The sequence below is a fragment of the Callithrix jacchus genome, chromosome 20, assembly GCF_049354715.1.
Source record: "Callithrix jacchus isolate 240 chromosome 20, calJac240_pri, whole genome shotgun sequence".
NCBI classification, from domain to species: Eukaryota; Metazoa; Chordata; class Mammalia; order Primates; family Cebidae; genus Callithrix; species Callithrix jacchus.
In genome coordinates this window covers 25357569-25374105 of record NC_133521.1, presented here as the reverse complement: position 1 = coordinate 25374105, position 16537 = coordinate 25357569, and the positions used below count along the sequence as shown (strand labels likewise).

Here is a 16537-nt window from a genome sequence, read left to right as displayed (position 1 = left end):
GGGGACGCCGCGAAGGACCGCCTGAGAAAGAGACTACGCCCCCCACAATGCACCGCGCCAGGAGCCGCTCACTTCCGGGGCGGGTGTATGTGGATTCCGGCCGCCTTTCAGGACACTGCGATAGCCTCCGAAGAGCAGATTCTTTCCTCAACTCGGCTTGTCCCCGGAGGCGGGCGAGAGAAGCGTATTAGGTTGGAACGCTGTCGCCTGGACTGCTCCTCACAAGGACCCGAATCCTGAAAGGGGCGTGGAGCTAGGCGGTACGCGCCTCGCCAGTGCGCAATCGCCATGGGTATGCCCACGGAGACTACCAATCCCGTGATGCCTCGCGCTGAACTCCGTAACTGCGGTCCGGAGCGCCGCCTAAGGGAAAGGTCGAGTTACTGCGGACCAGAATTCGGGCGACGTTGTGCTGTTTGCCAGAAGCAGCACCCCCAGCCCCGAGCGCCTTTTGAGTCGACGGCATTACTGCAGCAGAGGGAGACGAAACCTGGGCCTCGGCGCCCCGAAAGGTCTCAGGAGCTCTTTTCTTTGCGTTGGGGACTCTCTCCTGATTCAGCTGCTGCCTGCGTTTCCTCACTTACTCACCTAAACAAAGTCACCAGTAGACGCCTACTGTGTGACTGACACAGTGCAGAGAGTTTCCGGTGGCCAGACTGACTGGGCTCCTCTCTTGGAGCCCAACTACATAGAAGGATGAGGGTCTGTCTTTTACAGATGTGAAGGCACGCAAATGGATCACAGAAAGTAAACGCTCCAAAGGAATGAACAGGAGAGCAGAGAAATACAGGGGCAGGGAGGGCCAGGAATAAAAAACGACCGAAAGCTTGGGTAGAGAGAAATAGCCAGTTCTTGTCCCGGGAACCAGTCTAAGGCCACAAGGCAGAAAAGAGCTAGGCTCCGCCCTTAAAGAGCCTGGAAGGGGGTGGCCCTGGTAGTCGAAGCGTAGGAAAATACCAAACTGGGACAAGCTAAGGATTTAGGGTTTTATTCTGCAGGCCACTGAGAGCCGTTAAAGGATTTTACGCGACAGGATTTGCATTGTAACGAGACACCTCCACCCTACCTCACCTTCTTTGGAGGAAAATGTTGTAAAGAACAAGAAAGGTTGTGGAAAGCCGGGAGGACCTAGGCAGTTCTCCAGGGGAATTACCTGCAAACTAGCCCTCTTTTGCCGAGTTCCCCCTTATTCCAATTTTTTTTAACTTTTATTTTAGGTACGGGGGTACTCCTGTCACCGCAATATGTTGTACAGATTATTTCATTTTTTTTTTTTTTTTTTTTTGAGACGGAGTTTCGCTCTTGTTACCCAGACTGGAGTGCAATGGCGCTATCTTGGCTCACTGCAACCTCCGCCTCCTGGGTTCAGGCAATTCTCCTGCCTCAGCCTCCTGAGTAGCTGGGATTACAGGCATGCGCCACCATGCCCAGCTAATTTTTTGTATTTTTAGTAGAGACGGGGTTTCCCATGTTGACCATTTCATCACTCAAGTATTTTTTTTTTTTTTTTTTTGAGTCGGAGTTTCGCTCTTGTTACCCAGGCTGGAGTGCAATGGCGCTATCTTGGCTCACTGCAACCTCCGCCTCCTGGGTTCAGGCAATTCTCCTGCCTCAGCCTCCTGAGTAGCTAGGATTACAGGCATGCGCCACCATGCCCAGCTAATTTTTGTATTTTTAGTAGAGACGGGGTTTCACCATGTTGACCAGGATGGTCTGGATCTCATGACCTCGTGATCCACCCGTCTTGGCCTCCCAAAGTGCTGGGATTACAGGCGTGAGCCACAGCGCCCAGCCATCACTCAGGTATTAAGCCCAGTACCCAATAGTTACCTTTTCTGCTTCTCTCCCTCCTCCCACCCGCTTCCCTCCAGTAGACCCCAGTGTCTGTTGATCCCTTCTTTGTGTTTATGAGTTCTCATCATTTAACTCTCACTTACGAATGAGAATATGCAGTATTTGGTTTTCTGTTCCTGCATTACTTTGTTAAGAAAAATGGCTTCTGGCCCCATTCCCGCAAAAGACATGATCTCTTTCTCCTTCTAATTTTTCTTGTCCTGCCTTAGCCTTTCACCTAACTCTCACTCTTCATTTTTTCTCTCCTGATAGCACATTACAGGCAGGAAATGGAAACCTAATACACATTATTTCTAATTACAGTATTTGACGTAAAAACAAAATAGGCAGTGCTTGGTGGCTCAGGCCTGTAATCCCAGCACTTTGGAAGGCCAAGGCAGATGGATTACTTTAGGTCAGGAGTTCGAGACCAACCTAGCCGACACTATGAAACCCTGTCTCTACTAAAAATACAAAATTTAGCTGGTCATGATGGCATGTGTCACCATGTAATCCCAGCTACTCGGGAGGCTGTGGCAGGAGAATCACTTGAATCCTGCAGTGAGCTAAGGTCACGCCACTGTACTCTAGCCTGGGTGACAGAGTGAGACTCCATTTCAAAAAATAATAATAATAAATAACAATAAATTTTTAAAAGGCTATACTTTGTGGGTGATGCCTGTAATCTCAGCACTTTAGGAGGCTAAGGCAGGAGGATCACTTAAGCCCAGGAGTTCAAGACCAGCCTGGGCACTATAGTGAGACACATCCTCCATCACAACAACAACAAAAATTAGCCAGGCATGGTGGCATACACCTTCAGTTCCAGTTACTAGAGAGGCAGATGTAGGAGAGAAGGTCTTCAGCCCAGGAGGTCTAGCCTGTAGTGAGCTACTGCACTCCATCCTGGGCTAGAGAGCAAGAGCCTGTCTCTCTCTCTCTTTTTTTTTTTTTTGCCAATCAATGAGAGCTTGTAAGGTTGCTCAGGTTGGCCTTGAACTCATGGCCTCGCCTTCGCAAGCGCCACAACATCCGGCCGGAGCCACTTTGAACCCCCCCCTTTTTTTTTTAAAGAGACAGGGTGTGGCCAGGCACCTGCAATCCCAGCACTTTGGGTGACCAAGGCGGGCGGATCACGAGGTCAGGAGTTCGAGACCAGACTGGCCAATATAGTGAAACGCTGTCTCTACTAAAAATACAAAACTTAGGTGGGCATGGTGGTATGCGCCTGTGATCCCAGCTACTCAGGAGGCTGAGGCAGGAGAATCACTTGAACCCAGGAGGCAGAGGTTGCAGTGAGCCAAGATCACACCACTGCACTCCAGCCTGGGCAACAGAGTGAGACTTCGTCTCAAAAAAAAAAAAAAAAAAAAAAGAGAAAGAGAGAGACCTGGTGGCTCACACCTATAATCCCAGCACTTTAGGAGGTGAAGGAGGGCAGAACACCTGAGGCAGGAGTTCCAGACCAGCCTGGCCGACATGGCAAAACCCTGTCTCTACTAAATATACAAAATTGGCCCGGCGCGGTGGCTCACGCCTATAATCCCAGCACTTTGGGAGGCTGAGGTGGGTGGATCACGAGGTCAAGAGATCGAGACCATCCTGGTCAACTTGGTGAAACCCCGTCTCTACTAAAAATACAAAAAATCAGCTGGGCATGGTGGCACCTGCCTGTGATCCCAGCTACTCAGGAGGCTGAGGCAGGAGAATTGCCTGAACCCAGGAGGCGGAGGTTGCGGTGAGCCGAGATCCTGCCATTGCACTCCAGCCTGGTTAACGAGAGTGAAACTCCGTCTCAAAAAAAAAAGATACAAAATTAACCTGGCATGATGGTGTGCTCCTTGTAGTTTCAGCTACTCCAGAAGCTGAGGGAGGAGAATCGCTTGAACTTGGGAGGCAGAGCTTGCAGTGAGCCAGGATCATGCCACTGCACTCCAGCCTGGGTGACAAAGCAAGACTCTGTCTCAAAAAAGAAAAAAAAAATAGAGCGATCACAGTGGCTCAGGCCTGTAATCCCAGCACTTTGGGAGGCCAAAGAGGGCAGATGACTTGAGGTTAGGAGCTTGAGTGAAACCCTGTCTCTACTAAAAATACAAAAATTAGCTGGGTATGGTGCCCTATGCCTGTAATCCCAGCTACTCCTAAAACGAAGCAGAAGAATCGCTTGAAACTGGGAGGTAGAGTTGCAGTGAGCTGAGATCATGCCACTTCACTCCAGCCCGGGCGACAGAGTGACTGTCTCAAAAATAAATTAATTAAAAATAAATAAATGAGTAAATAAAAAGAGAGAAATGTACGACAATAGAGAAAAAGAACGTTTCTTAATTTCAGCACCCAAACACCACCATTGTATTTCAGTTTCCACCCAATGTGATCCTTGGTTATTTGTGTAAATTTCACTGACCTGTAACAGAAGAAAGTCCCATTCCTCAGCTGAAGGAGTTCAAGCTGAGGTCCACAGCTTGAACCCCATCAAATTGAGAAATGCATTCTCTAGTGTGCGTAGCCCTAGTAAAAGATATGCATTCATTTGGGTGAATCATTTATACAACAGTATAAACATAAACACACATATTACACTTTTTGTTTATTTATTTGTTTATTTATTTTGAGACAGAGTTTTGCTCTTGTTGCCCAGGCTGGAGTGCAGTGGTACAATCTCGGCTCACTGTAGCCTCCACCTTCTGGGTTCAAGAGATTCTCCTGCCTCAGCCTCCCAAGTAGCTGGGATTAAAGGCACCCACCACCATACCCAGCTAATTTTTGTTGTTGTTGTTGTTGAGATGGAGTCTTGCTGTGTTGTCCAGGCGGGGGTGCAGTGGTGCAGTCTCGGCTCACTGTAACCTCCAATTCCTGAGTTCAAGCGATTCTCCTGCCTCAGCCTCCTGAGTACCTGGGATTACAGGCTGGCACCACCACATTCAGCTAATTTTTGTATTTTTAGGAGAGTTGGGATTACATTTCACCATGTTGCTCAGGCTGGTTTCAAACTCCTGACCTCATGATCCGCCTGCCTCAGCCTCCCAAAATGCTGAGATTAGAGGCGCAAGCTACCACACTCAGTCTATTCATTTTTTTTTTGAGACAATGTCTTGCTCTGTTGCCCAGGATGGAGTGCAATGATGCAATCTCTTCTCACTGCAACCCAAGAATTGTTCAAGGGATTCTCCTGCCTCAGCCTCCCAAGTAGCTGGGATTATAGGTGCCCACCATCACATCCAGCTAATTTTTGTATTTTTAGTAGAGATGGGGTTTCACCAAGTTGGCCAGGCTGGTCTCAAACTCCTGACCTCAGGTGATCCACCCACCTCGGCCTCCCAAAGTGCTGGGATTACAGGTGTGAGCCACTGCATCTGGCTCATATTACATGTTTTAATTTTTTTTTTTCTTTTTTTTTTTTTGAGACGGAGTTTCACTCATTGCTTAGGCTGGAGTGCAGTGGCGCAATCTCAGCTCACCCCAACCTCTACCTCTTGGGTTCAAGCAATTCTTCTGCCTCTGCCTCCCAAGTACAGGCATATGCCACCACGCCCGGCTAATTTTTGTGTTTTTAGTAGCGACATGACCATGTTGGTCAGACTGGTCTTAAACTCCCAACTTCAGGTGATCTGCCCTCCTCAGGCTCCCAAAGTGCCTGGATTACAGGTGTGAGACACTGCGCCCAGCCATGTTTATTTTTTATTTTTTTTAAGACGAGGTTTCACCATGTTGGTCAGGCTGGTCTTGAACTCCCGCCCTCAGGTGATCCGCCCGCCTTGGCCTCCAAAGTGCTTAGATTACAGGTGTGAGCCACCACGCCTGGCCCATGTTTAAATTTTTTTTTTTTTGAGACTGAGTTTTGCTCTTGTTACCCAGGCTGGAGTGCAATGGCACTATCTTGGCTCACCGCAACCTCCGCCTCCTGGGTTCAAGCAATTCTCCTGCCTCAGCCTCCCGAGTAGCTGGGACTACAGGCATGCACCACCATGCCCAGCTTATTTTTGTATTTTTAGTAGAGACAGGGTTTCACCTTGTTGACCAGGATGGTCTCGATCTCTTGACCTCATGATCCACCCGCCTCGGCCTCCCAAAGTGCTGGGATTGTAGGCGTGAGCCACTGCGCCCGGCCTTAAATTTTTATAGAATGTGTGCAGTAGAGATAAAATTCAGCAGAAAATCATTGTAGCTGTTATGGTTCAAACTCTACCTGTCTCAGGATTCACCTTGTTCAAAAAATGGTGAGCAGTCAAGTTTTTTGTTTTTCCTTTTTCTTTTCTCGCTCATGTACCAGTGCAATGTTTATATAATTTCTTTATGCACAGAACATTGAAAATGATGCAATAAAACTCTAATTTCCAGTACATAAAATCACCTGTCATCTACAGTTAATCTTCTTACTCAAAGCATATCTTGAATGTGTATCTTTCTCCCCACCTCCACTGCCCAGCTCACTCTCTGTCTTAATCACCCCTGGAGAAAAGCAAGAACCTTATCACAAGTCTCCCTGCTTCCAATCTTGCCTCTCCTGCAATCTGTTCTTCACATGGCTGCCAAAGATCTGATGATGTCATACCTCTGCCTAAATCCTTCCCGTGGCTTCGTATACCATTTACAATAATGTCCAGACTCTTTCTTAGAGCCTGCAAGACCCCACATTAGTCTGGCCCTTGCCATTCTCTTTCACTCCTCCCTACCTCACTTCATCCTAGGATTTTTTTTTTAAACAAGTAATTATAACGTTTAATTATGTGAACAGACTCAAGCTCATGTTTGAGACTTTTTTGAAACATGTTTGACCAGCCTGGGCAACATGGTGAATCCCCCCGATCTGTACAAAAAATACAAAAATTACCCAGGCATGGTGGCTCACTCCCGTAGTCCCAGCTACTCAGGAGGCTGAGGTGGGAGGACGGCTAGAGTACAGAAGGTTGAGATCTGCAGTGAGCATGATCCCACCATTGCACTCCAGCCTAGGTGACAGAGCGAGATCCTGTCTCAAAAAGAAAAAAAAAGAAAGGTGTTTGGTTTTTTCCATATTATTCAGTAGTTTAAGGTTTTACTAGTAAATGAATAAATAATTTAAAACTGCATTTAGGTAGCAAGCATGGAAATATTTCTGCAAAAGGCTAGCAAATTAAGTCAGATAACACAGAGATCAGATCTAAATGACAAGGAATATTTATTTTTTTTTCTACAGCTCTCTTATTTTAAACAGCAAGAATCTAATATTTTGGCCGGGCGTGGTGGCTAACGCCTGTAATCCAGGCACTTTGGAGGCCAAGGCAGGCGGATCACCTGAGGTTGGGAGTTCAAGACCAGCCTGACCAACATGGTGAAACCCCGTATTAAAAAAAAAAAAATTAGCCGGGCGCAGTGGCTCAAGCCTGTAATCCCAACACTTTGGGAGGCCGAGACGGGTGGATCACGAGGTCAAGAGATGGAGACCATCCTGGTCAACATGGTGAAACCCCGCCTCTACTAAAAAATAGAAAAAATTATCTGGGCATGGTGGCACGTGCCTGTAATCCCAGCTACTCAGGAGGCCGAGGCAGGAGAATTGCCTGAACCCAGGAGGAGGAGGTTGCGGTGAGCCGAGGTCGCGCCATTGCACTCCAGCCTGGGTAACAAGAGGGAAACTCCGTCTCAAAAAAAACACAAAAACACTTTTATTATTTTTTGAGACAGGATCTCTCTCTGTCGCCGAGGTTGGAGTGCAATCACCGTTCACTGCAGTCTTGAACTCCTGGGATCAATTGATCCTCCTCTCTCAGCCTCCCGAGTAGCTGGGACTACTGGTGCACACCACCATGCCTAATTTAATTTTTTGTAAAAACGGCGTGGAGAGCCAACATAGTGGAGGGTGTCTCACTATGTTGCCCAGGCTGCTATGGGACTCCTGAGCTCAAGTGATCCTCCCACCTCAGTGTCCTAAAGCATTGGAATTACAGGCGTGAGCCACCGCTTAGCCTGCAAATGCAAATCTAACCATGTCATATGTAGGATAAAATTATTTTTTCTGGCCCAACCATCTCTCTTCATCTTTAAAGAGAGAGACGGAAATCAGATAGCCTTCTAATAATATCAATTGCTAGTTACCAATGCCCTTGGTTATCGTGTGTTAGACTCTGAGTTAAATATTAACTCCTCGAATCATTACAAGTTCCTTATTCGGTGGGTATTAACCTCAATTTACAGATGAATAAGTCAAGACTAGGGCTGCTTGCATTACATAAACCGAGGCTTACCCCCAGAGAGACTGCCTCCAAAGCAGCCCGAATTTGCAACCACTGCCCACGCCGCGAGCTGCGATAGGGCGAGAACAATTCCCGTGGGGCTGTGCGGCAGCATCGCGATAGTTACCTTAAATGTGGCGGCGGGAAGGTGGCCCTAGCAGCTGTCTGGGCGGTTAAGAGAGCCCCGGGCCGAGAAGATGGCTGACCACAACCCTGACAGCGACTCTACGCCGCGTACGCTGCTGCGTCGCGTGCTGGATACAGCGGACCCACGCACCCCGCGGCGACCCCGGAGTGCTCGGGCTGGGTATGTGAGGGGGCTGCCCGAGTATTTGAGCAACTAGAGGGACTGGGGAGTGGAGTCTGGATGGGACCCAGCGCCGACTCTATTCGAAGAGGGAAAGTGAGTCTCAGAGAGGAGTAGGGCCCGGGACTCTGAAAACTGGCTCTATTGCTCTAGTCGGCTGTGCCCTCGCCCCCGGGGTTCCAGGCAGCCAGGCCTCGGGACCACAGAGCCAGACTGATCCCGAGTCTTTGGGGCTCAGCTTCTGGAGATGGACAGGCGCTCAGAATCTGACCTTCTGCTCTGGTCTCTAGGCAACTTTCCCTAAACCAGCCAGAGTGTGCATTTGCCCTGAATTTCTGCCTCCCAAGAGTTCCTATTGTTCCTTCGCGTTGTCCTACTGTCCCTGCAGCTCCCAGCTGGGAAATGGGAAAGGAGCTAGAGGACAGCCTAGGCAGAAGTTGGGAGGCAGCTACTGGAAGATGCTTTGCTAAGGAGCAGGGAATTAGGCCTGACTTAGTAGGAGCGGCGGGTGAGGGCTGTGGTGAGCTTATGGTGCAGAGGATACATATGTTGACATCTGCCAGACTGGGACAGTGCAGTTCCTTTACAGAGAATGAGAAGCCATTCATTATAGTTTTGTGTGTGTGTGTGTGTGTGTGTGTGTGTGTAGCTGGGACTACAGGCGCGCGCTACCACGCCCAGCTAATTTTTTTGTATTTTTAGTAGAGATGAGGTTTCACCATGTTGGCCGGGATGGTCTCGATCTCTTGACTTCGTGATCCGCCTGCCTCTACCTCCCAAAGTGCTGGGATTACAGGCGTGAGCCACCGCGCCTGGCTCATTATAGTTTTTACACCCATGAGGTGGGAGCTGTGCACTGAGAACACTTATGTGATTCTGGAATCTGAGAGGGACTGGAATGGAGAGACTAAGGCAGCTGGGGTACCAATTTTTTTTTTCTTTTTCTTTTCTTTTTTCTTTCTTTTTTTTTTTTTTGAGACGGAGTCTTGCTCTGTCGTCAGGCTGGAGTGCAGTGGCCCAATCTTGGCTAACTGCAACCTCCGCCTCCTGGGTTCAAGCAATTCTCTGCCTCAGTTTCCCGAGTAGCTGGGATTACAGGCATCTGCCACCATGCCTGGCTAATTTTTGTATTTTTAGTAGGGACGGGGTTTCACTGTCTTGGCCAGGCTGGTCTTGAACTCCTGACCTCATGATCCACCTGCCTCAGCCTCCCAAAGTGCTGGGATTATAGGCGTGAGCCCGGCCAAGATTTCTTTCGTTTTTTTTTTGAGATGGAGTCTCGCTCTCTTGCCCAGGCTGGAGTGCAATGGTCCACTCTTGGCTCACCTCAACCTCTGCCTCGTGGGTTAAAGAAGTTCTCCTGGCCGGGCACGGTGGCTCAAGCCTGTAATCCCAGCACTTTGGGAGGCCGAGGCGGGTGGATCACGAGGTCAAGATATCGAGACCATCCTGGTCGACATGGTGAAACCCCGTCTCTACTAAAGATACAAAAAATTAGCCGGGCATGGTGGCGCGCGCCTGTAATCCCAGCTACTCAGGAGGCTGAGGCAGGAGAATTGCCTGAACCCAGGAGGAGGAGGTTGCGGTGAGCCGAGATCGCGCCATTGCACTCCAGCCTGGGGAACAAGAGCGAAACTCCGTCAAAAAAAAAAAAAAAAAAAAAAAAAGAAAAAGAAGTTCTCCTGCCGCAGCCTCCCAAGTAGCTGGGATTACAGGTGCGCGCCACAATGCCTGGCTAATTTTTGTATTTTTTTTTTTCTTTTTTTTTTTTCTTAAGATGGGGTTTCACCATGATGGCCAGACTGGTCTTGAACTCCTGACTTCAGGTGATCACCCACCTCGGCCTCCCAAAGTGCTAGGATTACAGGCGTGAGCCATAGCACCCGGCCTTTTTTTTTTTTAAGAGATGGGGTCTCGCTATGTTGCCCGCGCTGGAGTGCAGTGGCTATTCACAGGCGCGATCCCACTACTGATCAGTACAGGAGTTTTGACCTGCTCTGTTTCCGACCTGGGCCGGTTCACCCCTTCTTAGGCAACCTGGTGGTCCCCCGCTCCTGGGAGGTCACCATATTGATGAACTTAGTGCGGACACCGGATCGACATAGCATACTACAGCCCAGAACTCTTGGGCTCAAGCGATCCTCCTACCTCAGCCTCCCGAGTAGCTGGGACTACAGGCACATGCCACCGCACCCAACTAATTTTTGTATTTTTAAGTAGAGAAGGGGTTTCACCATGTTGGTCAAGCTGGTCTCAAACCCCTGACCTTGTGATCTGCCCGCCTCAGCTTCCCAAAGTGCTGGGATTACAGGCATGAGCCACCATGCCCGGCTAAAAGATTTTAAAATACTTTAATATCCTTCATGGATTGTTATTTTCATGTCTGGGATGAATGCTCTTCCAATTGTTCCTCTTGTTTGTGTGGTTAACCCCTACTTATCCTTTGTGATTCTGCTGAAGTTCTGAAGCCTTTCCCAGCCCCTCCTGGCTTGTTCACTCATATTCCCTCTCTCTTCCCACACCCTAGGGGTCTTCGTTTACACTGCTGTCGACATAGGGCTGGGAACAGTGGTGATGATAGGGGCAAGTGGTTCTAGGTCCCTAGCCCTGAGGGAAAAAGGCTTCAGACCAAGACCCCTGATGAAGGCTGTCTCTGTGTCCTCTATCCCTCCTGTCATTCTCAGTGCCGCTGGTCTTTAGAAGGCTGTCTCTGTGTCCTCTATCCCTCCTTACTGTCATTCTCAGTGCCGCTGGTCTTTAGAAGGCTGTCTCTGTGTCCTCTATCCCTCCTTACTGTCATTCTCAGTGCCGCTGGTCTTTAGAAGGCTGTCTCTGTGTCCTCTATCCCTCCTTACTGTCATTCTCAGTGCCGCTGGTCTTTAGAAGGCTGTCTCTGTGTCCTCTATCCCTCCTTACTGTCATTCTCAGTGCCGCTGGTCTTTAGAAGGCTGTCTCTGTGTCCTCTATCTCTCCTTACTGTCATTCTCAGTGCCGCTGGTCTTTAGAAGGCTGTCTCTGTGTCCTCTATCCCTCCTTACTGTCATTCTCAGTGCCGCTGGTCTTTAGAAGGCTGTCTCTGTGTCCTCTATCCCTCCTTACTGTCATTCTCAGTGCCGCTGGTCTTTAGAAGGCTGTCTCTGTGTCCTCTATCCCTCCTTACTGTCATTCTCAGTGCCGCTGGTCTTTAGAAGGCTGTCTCTGTGTCCTCTATCTCTCCTTACTGTCATTCTCAGTGCCGCTGGTCTTTAGAAGGCTGTCTCTGTGTCCTCTATCTCTCCTTACTGTCATTCTCAGTGCCGCTGGTCTTTAGAAGGCTGTCTCTGTGTCCTCTATCCCTCCTTACTGTCATTCTCAGTGCCGCTGGTCTTTACGCAGTGCCCAGAGAAGAGCCCTGCTTGAAACAGCTTCTTCCAGGAGGTTGAGCAGCCAAACAAAGATGACAACCAGAAGGTATTCCCATGGAGTCAGGGTGAGTACCCAGCCCACTGACCCTAAAGGGCCCTGGCTGCCTCAGGGAGGGGGCGTTGAGGTCTAGCTCCGCTCTGGAGCCCACCTTGAGGAAATCTCAAGGCAAATGGACAGACTGGTCACTTGGTGCTTTTGCGATAGTCTATTAGCGGATCGGCGTATGTTCAGGCCAGTGGGCACCTGGAGGAACAGACGCCTCGGACCCTGCTGAAGAACATCCTACTAACTGGTGAGTGAGCGCTGGCCTGCCGGTCAGAGTTAGGCACCAGTCCAACACCAGTCTTGTGGTATGTTTCATTCAGGGTGGCCTGTTCTGTCAGCCCCACCCTCTCCTTGATGTTTCTGCAGCCCCGGAATCTTCCATCCTGATGCCTAAGTCGGTAGTGAAGCCAGTGCCGGCACCACAGGAGGTCCAGCCCTCCAGACGAGAGAGCAGCGTTGGCAGGTAAACAGAACTCTCCCACCTTGCAGTATGTTATGGGCAGCTTAGTCGGGGAGTTTCTTGGGGGTTGCAAAAGCCAGAATTGGGCTTTCTGGCCTGCCTGAGGTAAGCCACATTCTTATAGCCTGGAGCTGCAACTTCCTGAGCTTGAGCCCCCCACGACCCTGGCTCCAGGTCTGTTGGCCCCTGGCAGGAGGAAACAGAGGCTGAGACTGTCGATGTTTCAGCAGGGAGTGGACCAAGGGCTGCCTCTCTCTCAAGGTAAGGTCCTGGACCACTTTTGCTCCCCTATCCCTCCTGTCTTCTGGAGAGGCTGAGGAGGCCTGAGAGAGGGCTCTCACAAGCCTGGATCATTTATCATGGTTTTCTTCTTTTACATTCTCTTGCTGGTCACTGACAGAGCCTCAGAGGAATGATGATGCCTCATCCCTCACCAGGTGTTGTTCTGGGTATTTCCTGTTCTGGGGGTGGGTGGAGGAGAGGTTTGGGGAGGGAGGTACTGCCTGGGAATCTGGCCACACGACTCTCTGCCAGTTTAGCCACACAGCATGTTGGCTCTGTTCTAAGAGATGAGAACCCCAGGGCAGACAGCGGGATCTCTGGGCAAACTGGGTCTTAGGTACCTGATTTTCCTTTGTGCTTTCTCCCTCTTACCAGCTCCCTCAACCTGACCTTTGCCACATCTCTTCAGCCACAGTCAGTGCAGAGGCCTGGCTTGGCCCGCAGACCTCCTGCCCGTCGAGCTGTAGATGTGGGTGCCTTTTTGCAGGATCTGCGAGATACTTCCTTGGCTCCTCCAAGTAAGGTTGAGGTTTTCCCCTGCTGGTCTTTGGGGAAAGTGCTCCCTTGCTATGACAGATAGGAGGTGCTGCTGAATCAGGGTTGTGCCCCTTTTGGTGGAGTCAAGGACAGCGAGCGAGTCTGGTCAGTGGGTCTAGAAGAAATTTCTGCTTTCTTTCTACAAGGGGCCCCTTGTCTTGGTGGGGCCCAGTCTTGGTCCCTCAGTATCTCCCAGGGACCCATATCCTCAAGCTATAGAGCTAGAGGTTGGAAAGGGGTGTGGCGTGGTGGCCAAAACTTGTTGAAAGGGGCCAGGTTTCAGGATCAGCTGGCCAATTCAAGCTGGCCTGAGACCCTCATTGCAGAAAACAAGTTCACCAGGGTAAGAAGGGGGTTTGGGCAGAAGGAGCAGAGCGAGCAGCAAAGAGGTTTTTTGGGTGGGCAGCTGGTGGGCAGGCAGCTGTGGGGGCCTGGGAATGCCAGGCAGAGGAACAGGAAGGTAAGCAAGGAGGGCTATGGGAGATAAGGCCTCGCGTGCTAGGTCGTCTTCTTTTTCTGAAGGCCACTCAGGGTGGACCCATAGGGCCCACTGTCCAGGCCCTAGCAACACAGAGTAGCAGCAGGTGGGCCTGGAATACACTGAGAGGCAGCTGGCCCCTGATCTCCAGGTGACACAGCCTCAGAACCTGTTACTACTCCGCCCACAGACATTGTGTTGGAGGATACCCAGCCCTTCTCTCAGCCTACAGTTGGCTGCTCCCGCCGCGTGTATCGCTCCCTGCCCTGCATGCCTCACACTGGGGCCAAAGACGCTGAGCTGGCTGCCGGTTGCAAGACACGGAGCAGTGGGCCTGGAATGCAGACCAACAGTGAGTATGTGGTGCCTGTGGCCTGGACCCAAGCTTAGCTTGGGTGAGAGTTGACAATGGTGATTTTCCATCCTCAAGCCCCTGTATGCCCTTAGAAACCCCCTGGCTGTGGCTGCCTCCTCCATCCAAGAGCAGAGTCCATGTTGGGCCAGAGGCTCCAGATCCATGTCCTGCTGCTGACTCTGGCTTTGTCTTTCTTCAGTGGGCAGGGCTGGGTCTGCTGGTCCGTCTTTACCCTTCTCTGAGCTATGTAGCCTTGGCCTACTGCAACTCCAGCCTGTATTCTCTCCCCTTCACTCAGGCCCTGAGAAACCAGCCCAGTTCCTGGCAGGAGAGGCAGAGGAGGTTGATGCCTTTGCTCTGGATTTCCTGAGCACTAGCAGTGGTGTCTCTGGAGAAGATGGAGTAGAACCCTTACAGGATGGAGTTGAAGAGGCAGAGAAAAGGATGGAAGAAGAAGGCGTGAGTGTGAGTGAAATGGAGGCGACAGGAGCACAAGGACCCAGCAGGGCAGAAGAGCCTGAGGGACACACACAGGTGATAGAAGCAGAGGAATCCCAGGAGACTGCTGAGGCCAAGGGACCAGGAGCATCTTCAGGGGATGAAGATGCCTCTGACAGGGCAGGTAAGAGGCCCAGTGCAGGGGGTGGCTGGTGACAGCTGTGTTCAGGCCCCAGCACACAGAAGGGCATTGCCTGGGTTGTGTTTCCAGACACTGGTGGTGGTAGGGGGCCAGGGAGACTCTGAGAGGCACCTGCTTGGCTGGAGCTAGGTGGGGCCCACCAGAAACAGGACAGAAATACTGTGACTGTGCTAGCTTGGGTAAGATAGTCGGCCTGGGGGCCGGGCGCGGTGGCTCAAGCCTGTAATCCCAGCACTTTGGGAGGCCGAGGCGGGTGGATCACGAGGTCAAGAGATCGAGACCATCCTGGTCAACATGGTGAAACCCCGTCTCTACTAAAAATACAAAAAATTACTGGGCATGGTGGCGCGTGCCTGTAATCCCAGCTACTCAGGAGGCTGAGGCAGGAGAATTGCCTGAACCCAGGAGGAGGAGGTTGCGGTGAGCCGAGATCGCGCCATTGCACTCCAGCCTGGGTAACAAGAGCGAAACTCCGTCTCAAAAAAAAAAAAAAAAAAAAAGATAGTTGGCCTGGGATCCCTGTGACCCCACCCTATTTCCTCTGCAGCAAGTCCAGAGTTGGTCTCCAGCACCCCTGAGTCTCTCCAGGCTAGGCGACATCATCAGTTTCTTGAGCCAGACCCACCACCTGGTGCTGCAGTGTAAGATCCCACAACCCCATTCCTCCTGGGCCTCTTGGGAAGGGGGCATTGGGTACACCATGTACACAGGGTCCTCCCCGTTCCCACGGGTATGTAGATGATTACCCAGCAGTGCAGCCTGACCTGGGCTGGGGAGGGCTCACCGAGAGCACCCCTGCCATCCTGGTGCCTGCCTCCAGGGCTTAGAGGAGACTTGGTGAGGGGAAAGTATGTGGTTGGTTTGTAGTCAGAGAAGGCTTCCTGCAGGAGGATTAGCAGAATCAGGACAGGCAGCCATAGAGTGAGGGGAGAGACTGTCCATTCTGAGGTCTGGGATCATGGGCCCAAGCAGGTACCAATATAGATAATAAGCCTGAGCTAGGAGGTTGAGTCGACTGTGGAGGAACAAGCCCTAGGCAAAGACCGGCCTCTGTTTGGCCCCCTGACCTGACTGCCCCTCAGCAGGTGGTCAGGGCTGCTGGTCCTGGCTGTCCAAGAGCTTCATGGTCTCCAGCCTCAGCAGGAGCCAGCAAGAGTTGCCCTCGAATAGGGGCTTCCTGAGGCAGTAGTTCAGCCCCTCTGTCTACTCCTGTCCTCAGCTTATCTTCAGAGCCTGCGGAGCCTCTCTTGGTCAGGCGTCCCCCTAAGCCCGGGACCACTGGCCCCAGACCCCAGCAAGATCCCCACAAGGCTGGACTGAGCCACTACGTCAAACTTTTTAGCTTCTATGCCAAGATGCCCATGGAGAGGAAGGCTCTTGAGATGGTAGAGAAGTGGTGAGTCCTGGGGATGTGGTGTAGGGAAAGGAACCCCTTCGGTCGTGATCAGACTGTTCAGCCTGCTCTATCCTCACCTTCTTGGCAGCCTAGATAAATATTTCCAGCATCTTTGTGACGACCTGGAGGTATTTGCTGCTCATGCTGGCCGCAAGACTGTGAACCCAGAGGATGTTGAGCTGCTGATGCGGCGGTGAGAGGGCGGAAGGCGGGTGGGGGGCTTGTTGGCTAGGGGAGTGCTGGTGCTGATTCTGCCCGTGCTTTCTCCTCCTCCACTGCAGGCAGGGCCTGGTCACCGACCAAGTCTCGCTACATGTGCTAGTGGAGCGGTACCTGCCCCTGGAGTACCGGCAGCTCCTCATTCCCTGTGCGTCCAGTGGCAACTCTGTCTTCCCTGCACAGTAGTGGCTGGGCCTCTCCACTTTCTCTGTCCCCACCTGGGACCCCTTGGCCCCACATATTTCTCTAGGTCTCCTCCCTACCCCCTAGCATCAATAAAGTGTCATACACAGAATATTCTGCATTTTGGTACATGTCCGGGCCAGCGAGGTGGGGACTGATCCACCTTCTCACAACTCCCCAGCACA

At 51.1% G+C, this 16537-nt stretch overlaps 1 protein-coding gene across 1 annotated transcript; it reads left to right on the top strand.

Moving 5' to 3' along the window:
* Window positions 1-8163: 8163 nt before the first annotated feature.
* CENPT (centromere protein T) lies at window positions 8164-16461 on the top strand. Its single transcript, XM_008986082.4, has 13 exons — window positions 8164-8352; window positions 11728-11821; window positions 11962-12049; window positions 12169-12265; window positions 12387-12523; window positions 12663-12699; window positions 12920-13062; window positions 13750-13911; window positions 14213-14536; window positions 15102-15195; window positions 15774-15950; window positions 16039-16143; window positions 16232-16461. The coding sequence occupies exons 1-13, from the start codon at window positions 8243-8245 to the stop codon at window positions 16353-16355; spliced, it is 1692 nt and encodes a 563-aa protein (XP_008984330.3). The 5' UTR covers window positions 8164-8242; the 3' UTR covers window positions 16356-16461.
* The last annotated feature ends 76 nt before the right edge of the window (window positions 16462-16537 follow it).